This window comes from Garra rufa, chromosome 9, assembly GCF_049309525.1.
Source record: "Garra rufa chromosome 9, GarRuf1.0, whole genome shotgun sequence".
Taxonomy (NCBI): domain Eukaryota; kingdom Metazoa; phylum Chordata; class Actinopteri; order Cypriniformes; family Cyprinidae; genus Garra; species Garra rufa.
This window is the reverse complement of record NC_133369.1, coordinates 37131825-37156913: the sequence shown is the minus strand read 5'-3', so window position 1 is coordinate 37156913 and position 25089 is coordinate 37131825. Positions and strand designations below refer to the sequence as shown.

At 39.7% G+C, this 25089-nt stretch overlaps 1 protein-coding gene across 1 annotated transcript in view; it reads left to right on the top strand.

Moving 5' to 3' along the window:
• The first annotated feature begins 11611 nt into the window (after positions 1–11611).
• rorc (RAR-related orphan receptor C) overlaps positions 11612–25089 on the top strand; it is a 48763-nt gene continuing 35285 nt past the window's right edge. Inside the window, exon 1 of the mRNA XM_073846533.1 lies at positions 11612–12070. Coding sequence (XP_073702634.1) covers positions 12010–12070 — 61 coding nt within the window. The 5' untranslated portion in view covers positions 11612–12009. The remainder of the gene's footprint in view (positions 12071–25089) is intronic.

Here is a 25089-nt window from a genome sequence, read left to right as displayed (position 1 = left end):
GTACAAACTGTACAGTATTTTGAATAGCTATATTAAATTTATCGCAATGGTCTCAAATACACTGAAACACTTCCACCATGGCCATCAAGAGACACATTGTCATCAACTAGTTTGCCCTCTAAGAGTAAAAAAAAAAAAAAAAAGCCATACTGCTTTACAATTAAAGACTTTTTATTTCTCATATTAAAACTGTAATTAATCAAATCTTTCCAGAACATATTCAGTATAAATTTGGCTGCCAATATGCAATCAATACAACTATTTAAAATTCAACATTTGGAGAATACAACATATAACATACAAGGCCATAACCAGGGTTTGAAAATTAGTGAGGTGTTAAGAATTGTGCTATAATAACACCCACAAATGCACTACATATAGCCTAAACTTCAAAATAGACAGACATGTAGATGATTGTGAAAGATTTTTTATTCTGTATAATGTTTTACATGGAAAGTTCGTTTTTTTTAGCTGAGGGAATTTTTATTTTATAACAAGTTATAAAAATAACGTTAGAATAATGACACTGACATAAAACTAACGTTCAACTTTCCACTTTATAAACGTCCCAAAGTGTCACACTAAATTGGACAAACGAGTCAAAAAACACGTATAATAGGTGGATCTGGCAACAAACGGAGGCCGCTGCACCCGCGCTCTCACTCAACGCGTTCTCAAGCCCCGTTCACTGCGCTAGCTTCTCGCAGCAAACACTCATGTGATATGAGGTGGTTTAAACGGCTAAATAATCATTCGAAGAGCGTGACATTTTATTTTTGAATATAAAAAATGACCGAGGTCCGGACCTCGGTGACCTCATAGCTGGCTACGGCCGTGAATAAACAATTCACCATTTAATAACACACATCACTTTAGGGTTGTGCCGATAGACGATAGTATCGTGTATCGACGATAGTCAGAGATATCGCCTGTTGATGATGCCTTTGACGATAGTTAGACGATAATTATTATTATCCGTCAACAAAGAACTTAACTTTAGCAATGCAGCACAGAGTCTGTTCTAGGATGCTTCAGAAACTTGCCGCGGTATAAACACGCACAGAGAGGCCACAGCGCCTTAACGCACCTCCTGCAGTGAAAATGGGAGATTTTCATCAAACAGTAGGTTGGTAGATTCTAAAGGGAGTGTTATATTATATTAGCATTGCAGTCATTAGGATAACAGAGGTAGTAAAACCTGGTTCAGGCTGAATTAATTACGATGTATCATAATCAGTCTTTATATAGTAAACATAAACAGTCATCTCAGTAACATCTATAGGCGTTAATTAGAATTACGATGCGATCAGATGGCGCTAAACATGAATTACACGCGCATCACTTCTCCGCATCCAATATGAACTGAACTACAACATCACCTGATGATAACGGTCAGACATACAGCGGTAACATTATCGCAATATGACGGGTAAAGAAAGATTCATTCATTTACATTCTGGCTAGCACATTTACAACTCACTCACTGACGATAGCAGAGAATGAAACCGAAAGTAACTTGAACAACTCCGGCAGATAGCGCTCTGTACACGCACAACTTAATCATATGCCAAAAGAAAGTCTACCTTTACAAAACGAATAAGGAATTTAGTACATAGATAATTAATTAAATTAGCACGATAGTATCGTGTATCGATAGGGCGATATGAAAATTGAGCATATCGCCCAACACTACATCACTTGTATTGAAATTTTGCTCGCTTCTCTTTTAAGCAGGCAAAGTGATCAATTACCCTCTCATTAAAATCAGGCATGTTCCTGACAAGTTCCCTCTCCATTGAAAGCATGGCCGATGCATTCAGACGTCTCGCTACGCGTGCGTGCTGTACATCTTCGAGCACGCATCAGTGCGTATTACGAAATCACGTTGGGGCGAGCCCTCCCGGTGCCCATTGAAATGCATTGTAGGGTTCAAAATTTGAAAAAAAAAATCTCACAATATAACTCTATGAGACCGGCTGGGGCGATTTTCAATCTGACTGAGATCGCCCCAAGGGGGCGGGGTTTTAGGTTGGAAAGTGACATTCAGGCTGTTGATTGTACCGTAATATGCAGACTAGGACTAGCAAAATAAGAGTCTTTTTCTCCTCTCTTTTTTCGTGTGGCTCAAGGAGGGCGATGCACTATCGCCCACCATGGGCCAGCCGCCCCTGGGCATGACACAGACCAGCATTACTCGCACGATGACCACAATACATTTTCGGATGTTTTCCCTCCCCTGAATGCCTTGCCCGTTTGGTCTTCTCCCTTTGATGATTTTCTTTAGATGCCTTCCTCTTTCTCCCAACAGCAGCTGGAATGACCGGCTCCAATCCGTCATCGAAATCCATGACATTAGCTTGACTCTGAAGCTTTGATTCTCTGACTGACAGACAGCTGTTTAACCTAGACGTGACTGACAGCTCGCCTACAGTATTAACAATTAAATGGTGAACGTTTTTTAGTTAGCCTATTGAATCCTCTTTTTAAAAATACATGTTTTTTGTTTTGATATTATCGTTAAATGAATCTATAAGCAAACTCGGAGCACTTCACCGGCGGTGACTTTCTTCCCAGGGGATGCTGAGCTCGCGCACGTACGGTCATATCGCACTTTGCAAAGAAACTGGTCTGGCGGATATCGCGTTTTGTGAAAAAAATACATTTTGTAGTAGGCCTAAAATGTACATTCTTAAATTTTATTAATGGCAGCAATTCACACATAGATTAAGGTACATTTGAACAGTGATTTCCAATAATAAAATCCAAATGTCAAAAAATGGCGTTTATCGCGTTTTGCAACCAAACTCTTCAGTTATTGACCCATGTTTTTATGCAGAAAACACAGAGTTGTAAATGTGAAAAGTTGCCTTCTAAATATCTAAACAATTAAGATAGTTACATTTATATTTTAAATAAATATAATAAATTATATACTTTTACTATTATCTTTTTTAATGGTATAAAGGCTGAAATACCGTTGTATACGATTTTTTTTCTGGTGAAAACCTTTATCTGAACTGTATGTAATTTTATGGCTTAATATGTTACCGTACATTGTCCAACCCCACTCATACTGTGTTTATTTTACTTGTGCAGCTCTTTAAAATGATCATAAATTGCCAATAAATTGATATTTAAAAAATTCTGCAGATACCCTGTAAATAGTGAAATAGAATTCCTTCCTTGATGTTTGTTGATAATGATATTTGTGTATTGAAAATATTTTGATGATATGTAGACCCCTATCTGATTTTCTATATTTTAAAATAAAATTAAGCTGTCATTTTTGCTTATAAACTTCCACATTAATAACATTTTTATTTTATTTTATTTTTACTGCAGGGAAGAAGACTCCAGCCCAGGACAATGATGCCAGCTCATGTCCATCTCAGGAAAGAAAAAAGGATTCATGCTGAACATCACATGCAGAAACCAGAATTATTGCATCCCATTTTGGTCATCTGTTGGCACTTGTTACATATAGAGCTGTTTTACTTAAAATGCTTTGAAGAAATAATACCAAAAGATAAGCTTAATTGATGTCTGTGATATATGAAGACTGATATATATAGTGGTGGCCAAAATTATTAGAACACTAGTGTTTTTTACCAGCTAAACATGGGTTTAAGTCAGTTATTTCTATCTTTTGCTGTAGTGTAAGTAGGAAATATCAGTTTACATAAATATAAATAAATATCCAAACATAAATTTATGCCCTGAATTGTAATAATCCAGTGGAATTTCTGTGAGATTTCAGCTGGTGAAAATACCAGTGTTCTAATAATTTTGGCCACCACTGTATAAATGTTAATTGTTTGTTAATTGTTTATTTTCACTGATATAAAAAATATATTGAAAACACTTTGCTAAGTTAACTTCTTAACTAAAAATTTAATCAATTGATATTGCTGTTATTTTATGATGCTGTTAATACTTTCTCTGACAAGCGGCAGTAATGAAAACTATTTTCTGGTTTGTCATGTAATGTTTGATGTATACCCTGTACTGGAGCTAAAGATTTTATAGTTAGAATCTATACATTTTTAGGTTTATGCAAAATAAAAAAATGTTTACACACTGAAAAATACAAAATTGAAATGTATTGTATGCTATGCTATTTTATGTATTTTCACAATTTAAAGTCAATAAATGGTATTTTTTGTGACAAAAACCGTGTCTTCTTTTTAGACTACACACAATTAAAGCAATAATGTTCATTATAGTACAGTATACTAATTACTTTTTGTTAAAAATTAATTTATTTATGATTAATTCATTCAAAAAGAGCATTCTATTAATCTGAATGCAATTATGGTACTGTGATATTCCTTGTATAAAAATTACAGTAGTACAGTAAATTACTGTGATGAAACTTACAGTCAGCATACTGTGGAATATATTACAGAAACTTACTTGCCAATTGCTGCCAGTAAGTTACTGTAAATTTCACAGTAATCTTGTTACAGTGTAGTATTAACAGTATTAGAAATAACTGTATAAAATATATTTAGTTTTCAGCTGTGTTATTAGGAATGGCGTTTATTTTTGTTCAGTTTAATTAGATTTCTTAACTCTTAAATTCATAACTCTTTTTCTGAGTGCTGTCTATATATGAATAAGTAAAACAATCAACAAACCAGTTCTAGCCTCAATATTTTAAATGCATTTACTAAGTGTGAATACTGACATTTCCAATTATCTCCTGTTTTAAGTTGGAATGGCACCAGTCATATCTATGCACTATGAACCTTGGTTTTCCTATAGCAAGAAGCCAGGAGGATGAATATCCATCGTATCCATATTGTGCTTGCATAAAATCCATTTGGTCTGAGTTCCACATTGCTGCATTTATTCCAGTAAAGAGAACTGACTGACACCGCAATGTTACGGTAATGAATGACACATTGTCCACATCAGAGGAGTGTACATTCATATGTAGAGAGTTTAAACTCAGCATCTCTGTGTAAATACTGTCATGCGGTGCAGTGTGACTTTATGTGCCTTAAGCTAGAGCTGTACACATGTATATATGTTAAATTTTTTGTCTCGTTTGCCTTGTTATCCTCACTTAGAGACATAGAAAAAAACATCTAAACCTGCATCTCTGTGGTGGCCCCTGTAGTCTCCCACAGGCCTCTCGCATATGATGTATGTAGGACACAGTCTGAGGTGGGTTTCTATCTATGGAGAGGTGTTGAGTGTCTGGTCAAGTGGGCTTTGCGTGATGGCTTCTGTGGGAACACTTTAACGTAGCACTGCGGGGAGATATTTTCCATGCGTGGTGTTAACGTTTAAACCTGGGTCTGACCAAAATGGCATTTCCATCATTTACCATTGCCTTTGCTGAGATCCATTTGATTGACAGTTCAAAAAACTGTCAAAACCTAACCTTAACATGGATGTTGCTGAGACGTGTTGGCTTTTTATACTGTTAATAATTCTAAATTAATAATTTAAACAATAAATAAGCAACCCCCTGCTGGAGGACCCCCTTAAGGTGCAATCACATTTACTTTTGTACAGCAAATTTTGAAATAGAGTCGTTTTAATAGGCATTCATGTGATCAGGAAATTCGCATGAGGGTGAAAGGCTCTCTCATGCAGATTTCAGGGTCAAGTTGGACACACAAATTTGCTGCATTCACCAACAAAAAGCTGCTTGCTTTTAAAGTGAGTTTTTATCCTTTTTTGTCTGGAGAATTAGAAAACACATGTTTATAGACTAACTTGAGGGCCTCCATGACTTCTACTCAGGGGGACACCCATCCCTGTTATTTTTACTGAAGAGGATTCTCTAACTCTCTCCACCGCCAAAATGGGATTTTGTGCTGTGGTAATCTCAGGCTATGTTTACACTAGTGAAATTTCATTTCAAAATGCATAATTTTTGCTATGGTTACGCCTGTTGTTTACACTACTCTGGCATCTTCGACTCTCAAAAAACCAATGCACACCCTGTTTTAGTTTGAAAACTCTAGAGTTGCGTTTCAGTGTACACAGACCAAAGTGGAGACTTTTGAAACCGATGCCGTGGCTGCCAACTTTCGCTCTGCATACCATTGATGACTGTGTAAAGATAAAATTGTTAAAGATAAATTGTTGCTCATTGTTGTACCCATAGATATGTATAGGTAGATGGCACATTCATCCGCTCCAAGCACATAGACGCATCCGCCATATTAATAATAGTAAATTGTCTGTGCCGATAGTTCAAGGCAACTGTGCCTAGCGTAAGTACCCTAAAATGCAGATTTAAAAGGAAAATGCACTAGTGTAAACAGGGCCTTAAACGCGAACTTGGAGTTTTCAAACTAAAACAAGGTCTGCAGCATTTTCTAAAAAGTCTTTGTTTTCAAGAATCGAAAACACTGGAGTAGTGTAAATGACAGGCATAACCGTAGCAGAAGTTATGCATTTTAAAACGAAAATCCACTAGTGTAAACATAGCTTAAAATGCTACCCCGGAGTTTTCGAACTAAAATGGGGTCTACAGTGTTTTTAAAAGTCTCTGTTTTCGAGGGTAAAAAATGCTGGAATAGTGTGAACGACTTTTTAAAAAAATTTTAAATGAAAATTGACCCAGCACTAATTCGCTGAACCTGGTACCCGCAGGAACCAGACGTGAATATATTGCCGCTCCTGATAGCCAAGCCGCTGTTCCTTTCACATTCTTAGCAGAAGGGATTCCAACCTTCAGTAAAAGATAGCTTCAAGTCTTTCCTATTTGTTGTTACAGCTTGGCAGTAATGATGGGGAAGCGAGCCTTCCGAGAAGGGCACAATGGAGGCCACATCCTGCCCGTAGGGAGGTAATATGTGGAGATACTGATATGGACTGACCCAGGCCTGGGACAGTACTACATATGGAATGAGGCAGGTCCTGCCTGAGAGTAGGGATGGAATGACTGCCAGCAGAGACTGACAGGTTGGACTGTTAAAGGGAAGACACAGGTTTACAGAGAGGGAAACCTTATTGTGGAAAAATACACATATTGGATTGCCCGACAGGAACCGAGCCATATGGACACCTAGCCCAGTAGAGGGGCTGACCGGAGACCCGGGCAAGCTAACACCAAATCTGGGCCTGAACTTGGGCGTCAGACTGCTACGCCCAAAAAAGGCGCTTGCATCCCCAGGTGAGGGGGAATGGTGCAGCAAGCGTGACACTGGCCAGCTCTTCCCACCACTTACCTGTTACCCAACACACGGACAGAAACTGGCCTAATTTGGAGGCTGTAAAATCAGCTGTACAGATGTCTGCCAAAGAAGCGCTGTGCATCAGCGCATAGGAGGAGGCAACACTGCATGTGGAGTGAGCCCTCACCCCCCAGGGGGCACGGCTCATCTTGATTCTTATTGTTACGCCAAGACGATGGTATCCACTGTCCAGTGGGCCAACCTCTGCTTGGAGACAGCTATCCCTTTCTGCTGACCTCCAAAGAGTTGCTTAGAGCTTTTGAAGCACTGGGAGCGGTCCACGTATATGCGCAACGCTCTTACGGGACACAGCAATGCCAAGGCCTCCGAAGGCAGCAGCTGGCAGGATCACAACCAGATCTCAGAAAGGAATAGTGGAAACCTTGGATATGTATCCAAGCCGGGGTCTCATGACGATGTGAGAGTAGGTAGCAGTCACCTTAAGGGCATGGCAGTCTGGCGCCAGCCCAAACACAAGCCTGAGTGATGGTGTCCACCACAGCTTGTGGCAGGCCACTTAATTTTGCTGCATCCCATCCAGGAGCCACACATGGAGGTTCCACAGATCTGGACATGAGTCCTCAGAGGGATGCGCCAGAGAGGTTCTGCCGCGAGGAGCATGATTTCAGGAAACAAAGCAAGCTGACTGGGGGAAACACATACTTGCGTAAAGACCGAGGGACGATACAGTCACAGTGTTGTCCGTACGAACCAACACGTGTTTGCCTTGTAGCAGCGGCCGGAACTGTCGCAAGGCTAGATGCACTGGCAACAACTCCAGGCAGTTGATGTGCCAAAGCAGTCGAGGCCTTGTCCAGGACCCTAAGGCTGCCTGCCCATTGCATGTAGCACTCCAACCCGTACTGGAGGCATCTGTTGTAACGACAACATCCCAGGACACTTGTTTTAAGGGCAAACAAAAGAAACAGCCTGTGTCGAGGAAGAATTGAGACATGAAAATAAGTGTCCTTCAGGTCCACCGCTGCAAATCAATCCTGGGGCTGAATCCATCTGATTATGCGCTTCTGTGTCATCTTGAACAGAAGCCTGTGTAGGGCCTGAAAAGGTGCGACACTGTTTTCGCCGTCTCCTGAGAAAGAGCAGCTTACCACATCTTCGGGTTGCCCGTGTCAGGGCCGCTTCGTCAGCTTCCTAGATAACTTAGGGGCCAGCTGGGACACTAAGGGTTTTGCACTCCTGCGAGAGGCTCCCCGAGGGCCTGCGCTGTGACTTTCGTCGCCCGGAGGGTCAGTCACCGAACGCAGTTCCTGCATCAACCTCGGGTCGGAACCACCCTTGTTCATTTGTGTTTTGTGCATTCGTAAAAGGGGCTTTGTCAGCCCCTCATGCATCTTCGGAAAGAAAGGCACTTGAGCAGATCACGGTTGTGAGCCACGTCCCACTCCATGAAACCAATCATCCAAACCACTCGGGAGCCTGACAGGACCATCGCTGTGGGGGCTGGCCCAGGGGACGAGCTCCTTCTGTGACCCTCAGATCTCCCAGAGCACTAGCTGATGGTTCTCGAGAGAGACTGGGATGGGTAGTGACAGAGGGTGTCTCTCTCTTAAAAGAGAGGTGAGATGCTGTGTGCTGGAAGCCCAGACACTGAAGACAACGATCGTGACCATCAGCAGAAGTCAGATAAGGACCACAACCAAGAGAACACGGACGGAACGGCATCTTTAAAACGATGCGAGGTATCTCTCATAGTGTATTCTCATAGTGACAGATAGGAACGCCAGAGTTTTCAAACTAAAACGGGGTCTGCATATATTTTATATATATTTTAGATTCATTACCTACAACTGAAGTAGTTCAAGCCTTTTATTGTTTTAATATTGATGATTTTGGCATACAGCTCATGAAAACCCAAAATTCCTATCTCAAAAAATTTGCATATTTCATCCGACCAATAAAAGAAAAGTGTTTTTAATACAAAAAAAGTCAACCTTCAAATAATTATGTTCAGTTATGCATTTAATACTTGGTCGGGAATCCTTTTGCAGAAATGACTGCTTCAATGCGGCGTGGCATGGAGGCAATCAGCCTGTGGCACTGCTGAGGTGTTATGGAGGCCCACGATGCTTCGATAGCGGCCTTAAGCTCATCCAGAGTGTTGGGTCTTGCGTCTCTCAACTTTCTCTTCACAATATCCCACATATTCTCTATGGGGTTCAGGTCAGGAGAGTTGGCAGGCCAATTGAGCACAGTAATACCATGGTCAGTAAACCATTTACCAGTGGTTTTGGCACTGTGAGCAGGTGCCAGGTCGTGCTGAAAAATGAAATCTTCATCTCCATAAAGCTTTTCAGCAGATGGAAGCATGAAGTGCTCCAAAATCTCCTGATAGCTAGCTGCATTGACCCTGCCCTTGATAAAACACAGTGGACCAACACCAGCAGCTGACATGGCACCCCAGACCATCACTGACTGTGGGTACTTGACACTGGACTTCAGGCATTTTGGCATTTCCCTCTCCCCAGTCTTCCTCCAGACTCTGGCACCTTGATTTCCGAATGACATGCAAAATTTGCTTTCATTCGAAAAAAGTACTTTGGACCACTGAGCAACAGTCCAGTGCTGCTTCTCTGTAGCCCAGGTCAGGCGCTTCTGCCGCTGTTTCTGGTTCAAAAGTGGCTTGACCTGGCGCCTGTACACGGTGGCTCTGGATGTTTCTACTCCAGACTCAGTCCACTGCTTCCGCAGGTCCCCCAAGGTCTGGAATCGGTCCTTCTCCACAATCTTCCTCAGGGTCCGGTCACCTCTTCTCATTGTGCAGCGTTTTCTGCCACACTTTTTCCTTCCCACAGACTTCCCACTGAGGTGCCTTGATACAGCACTCTGGGAACAGCCTATTCATTCAGAAATTTCTTTCTGTGTCTTACCCTCTTGCTTGAGGGTGTCAATGATGGCCTTCTGGACAGCAGTCAGGTCAGCAGTCTTACCCATGATTGCGGTTTTGAGTAATGAACCAGGCTGGGAGTTTTTATAAGCCTCAGGAATCTTTTGCAGGTGTTTAGAGTTAATTAGTTGATTCAGATGATTAGGTTAATAGCTCGTTTAGAGAACCTTTTCATGATATGCTAATTTTTTGAGATAGGAATTTTGGGTTTTCATGAGCTGTATGCCAAAATCATCAATATTAAAACAATAAAAGGCTTGAACTACTTCAGTTGTGTGTAATGAATCTAAAATATATGAAAATCTAATGTTTATCAGTACATTACAGAAATTAATTAACTTTATCACAATATGCTAATTTTTTTAAAAGGACCTGTATTTGACATAGGAAACGTCCATCTTACAGATGTAAAGGCAGATGTCTCTGTGATGTGCTATCAGGGATTCATGTTATATAGACTTACAGGGATAGAATGTCCCAAAATTAAAACTTTTGTTGAACACAAAAGAAGATATGTTGAAGAATTTTGGCAACAAATCAGTTGACTATAGCCATTGTCTTCCAAAGTATAGGAAAAAAGGTGAGTACATTTTAAGTGAACTATCCCTATCCACCTTATTATATAACAAGAAGAATAACAATGTGCAGTAAACCGTAAAATTGTTTGCACTACAAACCAGTGTTTTCATAATTGAGATAATACATCAATGTAACATGGTAAAACACACCAGTTTGCAATATCAAGCATCAAAATAAGCTGTTTTATACAGCTAAAAAAAGCTGGTGGCCGATGAGAAAAATATAATAAAATTTACAAATGGCCACGCCCGCTCTTACGGGAAAGATAGGGTGGATTATAGGCTATATTTAATACCAGTAATGTGAGATCTACTGTACATTTATGTGTTTTAAACCTACAAAATAGGTTTAGTGAAAGTGGAAAAGGATTAGAGTGTGCATGAATATCATCAATATTTATTCGCTGATTACCGGTTTAACACGTTATAGTGTGTGGACACACTAACATAGTCGCCTCATGTCATCTGGTGACAGTTCAGTGCTGAATTCGCATTACATAACACAGCACTGAAGGATTATTGGCCTTGTGCCTTAAACCAATGAAGCTGCTCTGTTTATAAAAGAAAAATAAATAAATATTAGACACCTGAGAGATAAATTGTAGAGTTAGATTAAAATGTCAAAACATTATAATTTCATTAAGTTATAGTTTGGTAGTTACTGTATATTAAATGACATGAAAACACTTCATGTCACACTTTATTTTTTTAGCACAGAAATTTGTCTTGTAGTGTATAGCGTCATATTACTATAGATTTAAATAATACACATAAAATTAAAGTGGACAGGACAGAAAGGCTCATAAACTGCTCTTCAGTCCGTTGAAAGCATTATTCTCGCGCTTCCCGCGCCTATTACATAATGATTGATGACATAACACCGTACTGGCTCGGGACAGCGCGAGCGCAGCGCGAGCCTGGACAGAGTCATTGCGCGCGCCAGCGGCCACTCGGTCGATTTATCCAACAAGTGCCCGTCAGTTTCTCTCTTTCTCCAACTCTCTCCGGGACCGCTCTACGATTTTTCTTTCCCTTTGAAATGTCAATTACTCATGCTGGTTACATTCAAACGACAGCGGAGCGGGGGAACGTGTTGACATAAACCTTGTTTGTTTATTGACCAGACGCGCCAACTTTTAGGGAATAATTGAAAATGGCGATGTGCTTGTTAAAACGTCTGCGGCGTCCCGGTCGTTAAAGTTGTCAGCAGTTGTCATTAATCACGTCTAGTTTTCTTTAACTTAAGTTGAATTTTAGTTTAATACGTTTAGTTTAATTAAAAATCAAGGTAAAGAGGTGTGTTGGCGGAGAAAGTTTTGACAGGAAAGTAATGGAAAATGACGAGCCCGCATCGCCGGACCCGATCCATGACAACACTCAGAGTAAAAGAGGTAAGCGTGTTCTTCTTCATTAACCCATTACATACCTCAATGCTGTATTATTGGGAAATCATCTCAGATTGTACGCGGGCGCGCGCGCGTGTGTGTGTGTGTGTTTGAGAGAGAGAGATAGAAAGAGAGAGAGAGAGAGTTTCACACACTTTTGAAACGTGGAACAAACTCGCACACACATTCAGTCATACTAGATATGAGACCAGTGGCACTCTAAAAATACACCCCTTATGTGACAGAAGTGCCTGTCTGTGCGCCAGCAGTCCTACACTAACCCACAGCGCTTGTGCCAAGCCTGTGCCACGCGAGCCAGCCAAACCACAACTCTTTGACTTCTGTCACTTCTCCCTCTGATCCAGCGTGCATTCATAAGTGTGTTGTGTTGTGTTGTCTTATCTATTCGTGTTGAACGTGCAGTGTCACTTTCAGTCGTACTTAGCAGTGTTGAGTGTAAACGTATATTTTACGAACTGTTGTCACTTTTGGGAGTTATAAACTTCAAGTTTGGGAGTGTCTTTGCTGTGTGACTTTGTAAATTCTATGTACATTCTAAAAAGTAAAAGTTCTTTATTGGCATCATATGGTGACCCATACTCGAAATTGGTGCTCTGCCCGAAATGGGCAGCCATTGCTCCAGTGCCTGGGGAGCAATTGGGGGTTCAGTGCCTTGCTCAAGGGCACTTCACTCATGGTATTGAAGGTGGAAAGAGCGCTGTTCATTCACAATCCTCACCTTCAATTCCTGCCTGTGTGGGAATCGAACCGGCAACCTTCGGGTTACAAGCCCACCATTAGGCCATGGCTGCAAATACTTCAGCTAAAATAATGTTTTTTTAGAATAAAGTTAATATACTTGTTCAAAACAATCACTTTAGCAAAGTTTAAACTATTTTCTGCTTATTTTGATGAATGAAAGAATTCATTTTCGTTCAATAAATATACTGTCATTAAAATATCTGCAAAAGTGTTTTTAAAATGTATTTAAACTTCTTATTCTAACATAAAAGGTCTTAAATGTTGTGTTTTAGGCCATTATGCTTTGGCACACAACCTGTCAAACGAACTAAAACCAAAAGCACAATATGGCCTAATCCCTTCAAGACATGTCATTCAAGTGATCAGCTCGTGATCCAGTGTTTTCCATGCCTTGGAACGTCTCAGTTCACAGTGAATAAATGCAGCGAACTTGTGTATTGCATGTGCTGTAAGTTTAGTGTGCGTCTGGCAACACAACGGACACCAGTTACGCGTTTTTGTAAGCCTGTTTACATTGAAGCTGGAGTTTTCCTTCAAAATAAATGCTTAAAAGTGCAGTATGAATTGCTAACTAAAAGAAAAAACAAAATAATATACCTGAAATGATAATTTTCATTTATTTTACAGTGCAGTTGTTTTGCAATATATATAGTTTGGCTTCTAAAACACCAGTGTAAATGTAATTCAGACTGAGACAGTATATCACAACTAAAAAGAGGGTTGAGTCCCCATCTAAAGTTCAGGTACAAGTCAATTCACTGGCTTTTTTCTGACTCAAGTTTTCTTAGTTAAGAACATGGGTTGGAGCTCCTAATTTTACTTTAAAATGTACACTTTTTATTAAACATAGCAATAAAAATCATATCGTGGACTTTAAATCATGATATTATGGCATTGTGAAATTTTGATATCATTTCATCCATAATATATAGACATTATTAACTGTGCGCCAGAATTGTAGATTCACCTGTTTCTCAGAGAGGTTTAAGAAACAAAAAGTCAGGGAAATAAAAGAGAAAAAAAAAGGAAAGGAAAGCGATACCCATTGACCAAGTAGCACAGAGATAAGACTATACTTTAGTTACTGAAATGAAATTCCCTCAGGGGTGTCTTATTAGGATCTTGCAACCCAATAGGTCTCTTTAGGGCCTGAAAGCGTATTGCTTTAATTGGAAACTGGTGTATTGGGTTAGCTGAAGTTGAACTTTTGGCTGTTTCATTCTTACGACATTCTTTCACTGAGATCAGTGTGTTCAGTGACCTTTTTCTGTGTAATCTGAAAGTTAACGCAGACGTGTAGTTTGTTAACCATTGACCACTTTCATGCAATATGTGTTCAGATAAAATTTTACGTGGGAAGTGGGTTGTTTCATTAAATCATTATTTTAAATAATATCAAATAATCAGTCCTAAGTTGTTTTTAATGTGGTTATTCAGTCTAAATGGTATAAAAGTTGCACTTAAATATATTGTATTATGCAAGATTAGTCGGCTCAGTGTTGTATTTCAGTACTTTTCTTCTCTTTAGATTAACATCGATGAAGTCGTGTTATACATTGTAACAAACATAAACACATAATCCATATCTTAAGAATATATAAACACTGTCATACCCTCCTGCCCTCCCGCTGCGTGCCTGTTCTTGTCTTATCAGTGTCACCCTCTCTTCATGCAGCCCTCTATCTAAACATATTTATCCCCGTTCTCACAGTTCCCTTATCTGACACTCCTTTTCTGCTGTTCTCACTGTATCATCTAAACACACTTTCCCTCTGTTTTGAACTCCTCCACATTCACTTTCTGTACCGTTCTGTCTGCTTCTGTTCTTTGATGAGCTCCCACTCGCACCTGTGTACTTGCACCTCATGTCTCTCATGTACATCACATAAGCCTAACTTACCCATTCTGACTCAACGTCTCATCCCTGTGTTTACCTGTGTACACGCTAGTGCTTGTCATAATCTTTATATTTTCAGCCACAGGCCAAGTTTCTTTCAAGCTTCTTATGAAGAACTGTTTTTTTTTTGCATTTTTTGTTCCTAAATTGGTTCAATTGATCTTTGGAGATTTATTGCAGCTTCTTAAGAGAATAGGTTAAGACCTCCCGTGTTCTTTAAAGGAATGTTCCGGGTTCAGTACAAGTTAAAGGAGTAGTTCACTTTTAGAACAAAAATTTACAGATAATGTACTCACCCCCTTGTCATCCAAGAAGTTCATGTCTTTCTTTCTTCAGTCGTAAGGAAATGATGTTTTTTGAGGAAAGCATTTCAGGATTTCTCTCCATATTCCATATCCAGGATTTCTATGGTGCCCCTGAGTTTGAACTTCCAAAATGCAGCTTGAAAGGGCTCTAAATCACAGCCGAGGTAAGAAGGGTCTTATCTAGTAAAACGATCTGTTATTTTCTAAAAAAAAATTACAATTTATATACTTTTTAACCTCAAATGCTTGTCTTGTCTTGTCTAGCCCTGCATGTACACTGTGTAGAGATTAAAAAGTATATAAATTGTAAATGTTTTTAGAAATTAACCAATCTTTTTGCTAGATAAGACCCTTCTTCATTGGCTGGGATCATTTAGAGCCCTTTTGGAAGTTCAGACTCGGGGGCACCATAGAAGTCCATTATATGGAGAGAAATCCTGAAATGTTTTTTCTCAAAAACATAATTTCTTTACAACTTAAGAAAGAAAGACATGAACATCTTGGATGACAAGGGGGTGAGTACATTATCTGTAATTTTTTGTTCTGAAAGTGAACTACTCCTTTAAGATCTATCTAACTCTTTCTTCAGTTAAGGAAACTCATATAATGTATGGAAGCCTGTTTCCACTACTGAATAAAAAAAAGTCATTTCAACTTTTTATTTCACAATTCTGACTTTTTTTGTCGCAATTGCAAGTTTATATTGTGAGTTTGTATCACGCAATTCTAAAAATTAACTCACAATTCACCTAAATAAAGTCACAAGTCTGAGAAATAAAGTCAGAATTGTGAGAGATAAACTTGAAGTTCTGAGAACGTATCAGTCTTTTTTTTTCAAAATTATACTTTATAACTTTCAATTGGGAGTTTTAATCACGCAATTCTGCGAAAAAATTCAGAATCATGAGATAAAAAGTCGCAATAACATTTTAAATTTTTTTTATTCAGTGGCGGAAACAGGCTTCAATAATAATGACCTTACAATGGAAAATTATCGGACAAGGCTTTGAAATAACATTAACAAACATTGTTTTTAAAAGTTACATTATGTTTCAACATGAGGCTATTGTGATAGAATCACTTATCCACCTTTTCTGTGCTAAGTTATATTCAAGTTTTAATGAAATTTAAAGCTGATAAATATGACAGAATTTCCCATGTGCAAAAGGGAAAATTCAGTCAGAGTAATTATGGTTTTAATGCATAACCAGGGGTTCATTCATCCACAGAAGCCTCACTGCTAAATCCTAGACAATTTACCCCCAAATAACATTTTTGTTTGAAAATAATTGTTGAAATTAATATCTTTGGTAATTAACTGCATTCCACTGGCGTTCCTTTAAAGGATCCAGCAGGGTTTAATTTTTCTCCTGATACTTTCAATATAGTTGTCACACCCCCGGACTTTCATGTTGGTTTCTCCCATTTTCCCCCGCAGTTCTGAGTGTTTTGGTTTCTCCCTCATTGTTGTCACCTGGATGTTGTAATCAGTCTGTCTATTTAAGGTGTGTGTTTTTCCCCTGTATTCTTGTCGGTCTTTAATGTTACCACTCCATGTTCCTGTGTCTGCCTGTTTCCCTTTGGATTTATTAAATGTACGTCTTTTATTTACGTCGTTGTTCGTGTGTTCCTGCCTGATCTGTGACAGAAAGACCGACCAATACAGTTTATTTTCTTGGCGTGTTCACCTCCGTTTTGTTTCCCGTTCGTTTTTCCCAGTCTTTTTGTTTCCGTAGTGTTTTCCCCATGGAGTCCTTCCTCCGTCCAGAATTCATCCTCCTCCGGCTGAAGCAGGGGGATTTACCGCTCGAGGGTTACACTTTGATGTTCCAGCTCGTAGCTCATACCACCAGCTACCCGGACGACGCGCTCTGTATGTTCTATGATGCAAGCCTCAACGCATCATGCAGAGCGCCGTCGTCCGAGGACGGCCCTCGAGCGGACTTCGCCGCATTTGTGGAGTGGACACTGGCGAGAAACAAACCCTCGTTTCCCACCCGTTTCCAGGAGAACCTCGTCAGTGCCACTCCAGACCCAGAGCCCAGCCAGCCACCTCGACCTGCGGATTATGAGCCCATCGTAGACGGGAAGCCCGAGCCCGGAGCGACAGGGTTATGGAGCGCCGATGGGGTCAAAACTTCCGACCAGGTGCGAGAGCCGGCTACTACATCAGCGACGGTGGAGTGCTTCATGGAGCAAGAGAGGGCTGTAGAGAGCCCCGTCCACTGCACCGCCACTGGGGGTGAGCAAGAGCACAACTCTGGGGACTTAATTGACTGTTTCACGGAAATACCCATCTGCCTGGATTTCCCACCCACCCTCCCTCTTCTGCCTAAGCCTGAATCTCCGCTGGTTCCGCCCAGCCATCCAGAGTCACCGCTGGTTCCGCCCAGCCTTCATGAATCCCCGCTGTCATCTGTCAGTCCCCTTGCTCACCCTCAGCCCACCATCTGTGCGGTGGGTTTGCCGCGGGTCTGCCAGTCTCCATCGGTGTCATGGCTGGAGGATCCCTCACCATCGCCTCCAGCCTCAGAGTCTTGGACTCCGCCTCGGCCCTCCGACCCTGCGGCTCCACCCCGGCTCTCTGCTCCCTCGTCTCCGCCGTCGCCCGTCGGTCCACCAGCTCCACCGGGCTCCATCGTCCCTCCGGCTCCGCCCTGGTCAGTCGTCGCCCCACCTTCGCCTCTGGACTATACTCCTCCGGCTGTGCCTCGTCGCTCCGTCCCACCGGCTCGGTGGACCTCCTCCCTCCCGCGGGCACAGCCTCGGCCCTCTGTCGCTCCGGCTCTGCCGCGGACCTCCGGATCTTCATCTCCGCCTTGGTCGCCAGAGCCTTGGGTTCCGCCTTGTCCCTCCGGATCCGCGGTGTCACCCAAGATCTTCGGCTTTCCGTCTCCGCCTCGGGCTCTCCCACCACCTGCTCCGCCTCCGTCGGTCGGACCCATGGAGTCGTCAGCCTCTCCTCCACCATGGCTCCTCCCTCCATCGGCTCCACCGTGGGATTACATCTTGGCTGCGGCCTGGGTCCCACCTGGCTCCTCCTGCTCCAGCCCCTTCCTGTCACCTCCTTGGCTCCTCCCTCCGTCATCACCTCCATGGACTATTCAGTCACCACCCTGGACTCCATCTTTTGCCCTCCTCCCGGGAGTCCGTCCTCCGCTGAAACCCCCTCCTGATACTGTTTGCTGTTTCCCATTTGTCGGCGCGAGGACACGCCTTCCGGGAGGGGGAGGTAATGTCACACCCCCGGACTTTCATGTTGGTTTCTCCCATTTTCCCCCGCAGTTCTGAGTGTTTTGGTTTCTCCCTCATTGTTGTCACCTGGATGTTGTAATCAGTCTGTCTATTTAAGGTGTGTGTTTTTCCCCTGTATTCTTGTCGGTCTTTAATGTTACCACTCCGTGTTCCTGTGTCTGCCTGTTTCCCTTTGGATTTATTAAATGTACGTCTTTTATTTACGTCGTTGTTCGTGTGTTCCTGCCTGATCTGTGACAATAGCGGTCTGAAGAAGCTGCAAGGTAGTATCAATAACGTCAAATAAGGGATAGTTCTCACAAAAACGAATATTCTGTCATCAGTTTCTCACCATACTTTCATTCCAAACCTGTATTACTTTCATAACTTAGTAGAAAACTAGGAAGATATTTTGAGAAATGTCTCAGTGGGTTTTTTGTCCATACAGTTTTCAGGAACCAAAACTGTATGTTTACCAGCATTCTTCAAAATATCTTCTTGTATGTTCAACAGAAGATATAAAGTCAGACATATTTAGAACATTGTGAGGGTGAGTAAATGAATACAGAACTTTAATTTCTGTGTAAATTGTCTCTTCAAGCACGTTTATGTTCTATAGGCATCCATTGTAAATGCATTCCTGTACTGTACATGAGATTTAATATATATATATATATATATATATATATATATATATATATATATATATATTATTATTATTATTATTATTCTAACTAAGCTTAAATGAATCTTAACCTGTGTTGAACTCCAAACTATCCTTTAGCACCTGACTGTACATGAATTTCTGAAGAACTAAAGAGTAAATCGTTCTTTATGGAGCTTATAAATCAGCAGTGGTAAATTATTTGGTTCTAATCAAAACCTTTATATATTTAAGATTGTGGACCCTACTGATAACTGTACATCACCAGATGCATTCTGCATCTCTTCACCTTCATGATTTTCAAATCTATCCTCTATACAGTCATCAGAAAACACTCAGTTGGTCCCCTGACATTTTCTTAATGTTTTAAAAACTGTTTAACCACCTCGAGTCCATTTTTTATGTCATATCCACAATTTTCCGCTCCTGAATGCAGAAATCTCTGATTCTAATGCTTACCACTTAGATGGCTCATGTTACTAACCTTAAGACTAATTTCTCATTCAGTGCTTTCTAAGTTTTTCTCTCTCTAACCTTCCCTCACATCACCTTGCCAGAAATACTGTAAATACTTCTGTGTGTGGTAAGAATGGACATAATCTGGATTAAAAGAAAGATTAGTGTTTAGTGAGTGTCTTTGGATTCCTGATTTATTTCCAGAAGCTGATTGGCTAATTTGAGATCCAAAAGCTTATCTCCACTACCCCACTACACGGAAAACCTATATGAAAGGTTTGTGTGTGAAAGCTCACAAAAAAACCTTTCATATAGATTCACACACATTGCAACACTCTTTTACATTTTCTTCCCAAGCTAATATGTGTATACGGTGATTACGAAGGCAGATGCAGTGACATTTGAACATAGGGGAGATTTTGTATAGGTGGGAGTGAGAAAGAACTTTAAAGACTGAACAGAGGAGGAGACAAAAGGAAACCACAAAGTAATGAAACACTCAACGACAATATGGCATGTGTTACCTTACAGCGGTTTGTGAATCTACATAGATGAGGCAAATCTTCAGACTCATGATAATGCCAATAGTTGTCAACTGAAAACTGAAATAACTTTGATGCTCTGTGTTGTATCTTTATAGTTATTCATGTAGATTCGTTTTCATTCACAGCCAGAGTTCAAAGCACTTTTTACAAGTTAGTCTTTCAGGATGGGTCAGTTTTTAGTTTTTATAGGATGTTGTTGACTTGTTGGTTTCTCTTCTGTAGCGCCAGGGGTCCTCAGAGACTTCTTGTTATAGAAAAACAGAGGACAACTGCCACATCACAGTTCATGTTTCCAGCAGCTTAACACCCTGCAGCTCTTGACTGGTTACCCAATAAAGCTAAGCAGGGTTAAGCCTGGTTAGTACCTGGATTGGTGACTCTTGTATCATTGCCCAGATAGTTGGCTGTTTCTAGGACTGTCCCATTGTCAAAATTCCAGTGTGCTAAAACACTGCCCTCTATAGAATTTCCCAGAATTCACCAGTGAGCATCTGCTCCTTGCTCTACTTCTTTTTCTGAAATATTTCAGGTCTTTTTTAGCATTGCTGTACTTCTTATTACAGCTAAGATAGGGCCCCATGATTTACGTGATGTGGAAAACATGGACAGAATAATGGAATCCAGTCATAAAAATGGAATTTACTAACGTGAAATGAATAAACCAAAATTTGGTCAGCACACTTAAAGGGATAGTTCACCCAAAAATGAAAATTTGATGTTTATCTGCTTACCCCCAGGGCATCCAAGATGTAGATGACTTTGTTTCTTCAGCAGAACACAAGCAAAGATTTTTAACTCAAACCTTTTCAGTCTCTTAGTCATATAATGGCAGTCATGCCAGGACAATTGGACAATGATATCAACACTGTTCAGTTTCTTGCACAGACTGATTGTTTTGTGTGTTAAGACCTCAATGTATCATCACAAGCTGCAGAGTTTAATTTGGTTTTGTCTGTGTATGTTATTTGGACTCTCAAAACTGTGGATCCCATTGACTGCCATTATATAACTGACAGACTGCTACGGATTTTGGATGCCCTGGGGGTAAGCAGATAAACATCAAATTTTTTTTTTGGGTGAACTATCTCTTGAAATCAAAAGTATGTCTGTGAACATTAAGCTGCAAAAATCCGATTCCTGCATGTTCCGCATGTCTCTGTCTGAATGAATGGTGCAGAAGCGCGGTTTCGTTTACTACACACTTACTGAAGCATGCATGATGCTCGTGGTGTTTTTAGCCTCTGCCGCCTCAATATGAGTACATAAGCATATAAACATAACCTCTAAAACTGCTCTGAGAGTCACTTCATGAGCATTTTACCATTTATTTTGAGAAAACTGTCATCATATACAGAAACTTCAGAAACTTAAAGGTCTTTACAGCAACCTGTCAAAATAAAAGTTTGGTTTAACTTGAAGAAACTATGACAGAAATACATTAGGTAATGTAATGATAATACTACTAATACTACTAATGAAATTAAATCATTATTAAAACATTATTTTTAAGGATTATTTACTACAAAAAAATATTTTCTGGAATTTATTTACCAGAAAAATGTAAATACACATTATTTCTGAAAAATAAATGTATAATAATAAATTATTTTTAAATAAATTAAATAATTACAAATTCTTTTGATTATTAAAATTTAGTGAAACCATTAAAATGAAATCCACAAAATTAATGAAAGAACACACAATTTGGCAAAAATGATACGCATTTCATAGGGCCTTAAAACATTTTTTGTTAAACTTTTAATAAACTGCTGTTAAATTGTGTATGTTTCATGATTTAAATTAGACATATTTTTTTATTTAATTTGACCTAATAGAGTTTAAAAAAATTCAAATGGAAAAAAATGGAATCCAGCAAAAATAAAGCAGAAAAAGGCCCTACAGCTAAGATGCACAATAAACAAAATGAATGATGATCAGCTGTGGTGGCATACAGCGATAATCAAGGTCCTTCCTAGTGCCTAAATTTGTTTCATAGCATACTGATTCATGCTATATACTATAAAAATGAAGCGTCCAAAGATCACAGTGATCCCATAAAAGAGCCATTTTTGCTTCTCTTTCAGTGAACAGTTATTAAAAGAGCCAATTTTTAATTTAAAAAGGACCATTTCCACTATAAAGAACCATTTGTGCAATGGAAAGATTTTAAGGATGTTAGAGGTTTTTCATGAAACCACCAAAGCCAATAAAGAACTATTAGGTATAAGGGTGTAGGGCACTTGGACACATCTTAGATACAGGTTACAGAGGTAGAGGCGTTGTAGAAGTCAACAGGGGCCGTGTGGTCTGTGTGGGTACTAATGGTAATGGGGACACTCTGCCTTTTCTGGGGCATTATAGGTTCTATTGCATCATCCAGGTGGTTGAGGAGATTCCTACAACTTCATGTGAAAGTAGACGAAAACATCTATGCACATGCATGGACATACACGTTCATTTTTTCACAAAGAGTGATTGACCATTTACTGAACTTCTTTGTTTCCAACCATTTGCTCTCTTGGCAAGTCTTCTGAGGTGCATCTGTTGAGACTGTAATTTCTTTGGTTGTTTTAAAGTTTGATAGGAATCTTTTGCCAGGGCTAGTGTTGCTAAGTCGGTACTGAAACAAAAAAAAAAATGTAACAGTAGGTCCTGCTTTCAAACACTTACATTGAGCATGCCAATCACGGACATTCATGTCAAGAGCATGGATACAATGGCCAATCAGTTGTGTTTAAAGTAGTCTGAATCTACTCCATACCTATCAAAGCAGATGTTTTTGTTCAGCGTGAGTTAATCAAGTACTGTATGCTCACAGATCCTTTCATTATTACGAAGTGGTTGACACAGTGATCATCATGGCTTTAAATAGACAAAAATTCTAATATCTGTGCATTAAATCTTAAAGTATAAATGCAGATTTTAAGAGCAGTGTTTACTCATGACAAATAGTTGAAGTTATGTTGGTTTAATCGCAGAGGTCTCAAACTTAGTTCCTGGAGGGCCGCAGCTCTGCAGAGTTTAGCTCCAACCAGCTCCAACTCACACCTGCTTGGAAGTTTCTAGTAATCCTGAAGACCTTGATTAGCTGGATCAGTTGTCTTTGATTAGGGTTGGAGCTAAACTGTGCAGAGCTGTTGCCCTCCAGGAATTGAGTTTGAGACCAGTGGTTTAATGTATCATTTAGTTCATTTTTTTTCAATTCATTTTTTAAGTTTTTAAGGTTTAAGATGCTCTAGTGTTGCATTTGCTGTAAGTTTGTGCAGAGTTCTCTCATATTCCTCCTTTGTTAGTCTTATTGTCTGGGATTGTTGCTTTCACAAGACACTCAGCTCTGGGAATGTTTACAGTTAGTGTCTTAGTTCCTGTTGAAATCACATGAAACTTAACTGCAAAAAGATACAATCCAATTACAAAATCATGTAAAAGTAAAAACATAACAGTACTTTTTATAAGTGGATATATCTCAATTAAATTCAGTATGGTTTCTTTTTGCAGCTCTATGAAATGTGTAGAAGAGCAGATTACTTATTCTAGATATTGTAGCTGTCACCTGACAAGTGTTGTATAGTGCAAGCAAGACTGATGATAGGTTTATGTCAGGCACTGATAACAGAGGCCCACTTGTCAGTTTGCTCTATCTGTGTGTTTTTCAGAGTCTAGACTGTTACTTTGTTGTTTTAATGACTTCATTTGCTAGTTTGTAGATATGTGTTTGTATTTGTATGTACATTTTAATGGTCAAGCGTGATAGTTCTGAATAAGCAGCCTGGTCTCATTGTTTACACTTACATTTACAAGCACAAAATGTACATACAGTATTTGTACATTTTTATTGAAGGTAAAACATATTATTTAGAGCTATTTCAACGTTTAAAACATACATATCGTGATGTATTTTTAGCAAAAAACGTAAAATATTTACATTTCTTTTCTGTCATTAAGATATTTATATAAATGCATTTGTATCCTTTTATCGTTAAGCCATTTAGATTTTTAGACCCTTTAACCTACCCTCAAACCAAAACCTACCCATTTTATAGCCAATATAAATAGATATAAAACATGGAAATGGCATTTTAGCAACAATCTAGCATTAAAAAGATATCTTTATAGTCGCTAATCCCACTCCTACCTCTAAACCTAACCATAACTATTTCTATACTGTATAAGAAAAACATGACAGACAGATAAGTGCAATCACAATCATTTATTTATTGCAAAAGTGTCAAAAGCAGTACCAAAAGCAGTCTAAATGACAAAGCATTGCAGCCGCAGTCCTCTTTGGTGGAATATAATAGTTTTGTGTGAGGTGTAGATCCGAACTGAATATGTTCATCGCTAAAATTATTATCCTGATCTACACAAGTCATCCGCTGCAAAGAAGTCAACATTATGTTTACAGAGGTAAGAACAGACAAATACATATATTGTTTGAGAAACTAAGTTTGTTTGCAATAATAGGCTAATTGCTGACTAGCGGTGGTGGCAGAGTGATCTGAAACGTTTAACATGAACGCGCTTGACGTCACATTCGCAGACAGCGCGCAAAAAATCCGACCCGACAGAAAATAGGAAAAATAGGATACAGGCTTATGGGTGCACCCACTGTGAGCTGACAAGGTGACAGTATGCTCATCAGGAGATGTTTGAGTCATAAATGGTCAAATAAAAAGGCTATTGTTACGTTTATTTTGGGGAAAAAGTTGCATATAGCCCCTTTAACGTTATGTATTCTTCGAAACAAGCTGGCAGCAGAAATCACACGGAACAGAATGAAATGTTATCATTTCATATTAAGATTAATGGCACAATTTCTATAGTAGGGTTGGGTATCAAGAACCGGTTCCATTTTAGAACCGGTTCCAAATTTCCAATAACCGGGTATTCGATAAGACACGTGCATTTCGATTCCGCTTAACGATTCCCACGTTCGCATTTTAATGTTCCTGACCTGTGTCTGTTCTCGAACATTTCCGTGCATTTCCACTGCTGAAAAGGTTGTTCCGGCCTGGAATTTACTTCTCTTTCACATTTATTGACCCTTATGCACAAAATACGTTTTTTGCATAGCATTTTTTGTCTTGAGTGAACATAAACAGGTGAGAAAGAAAACGCACATGTAACAGTATTTTTAGATTTGTGTTCGGTGTTAAAGAGAC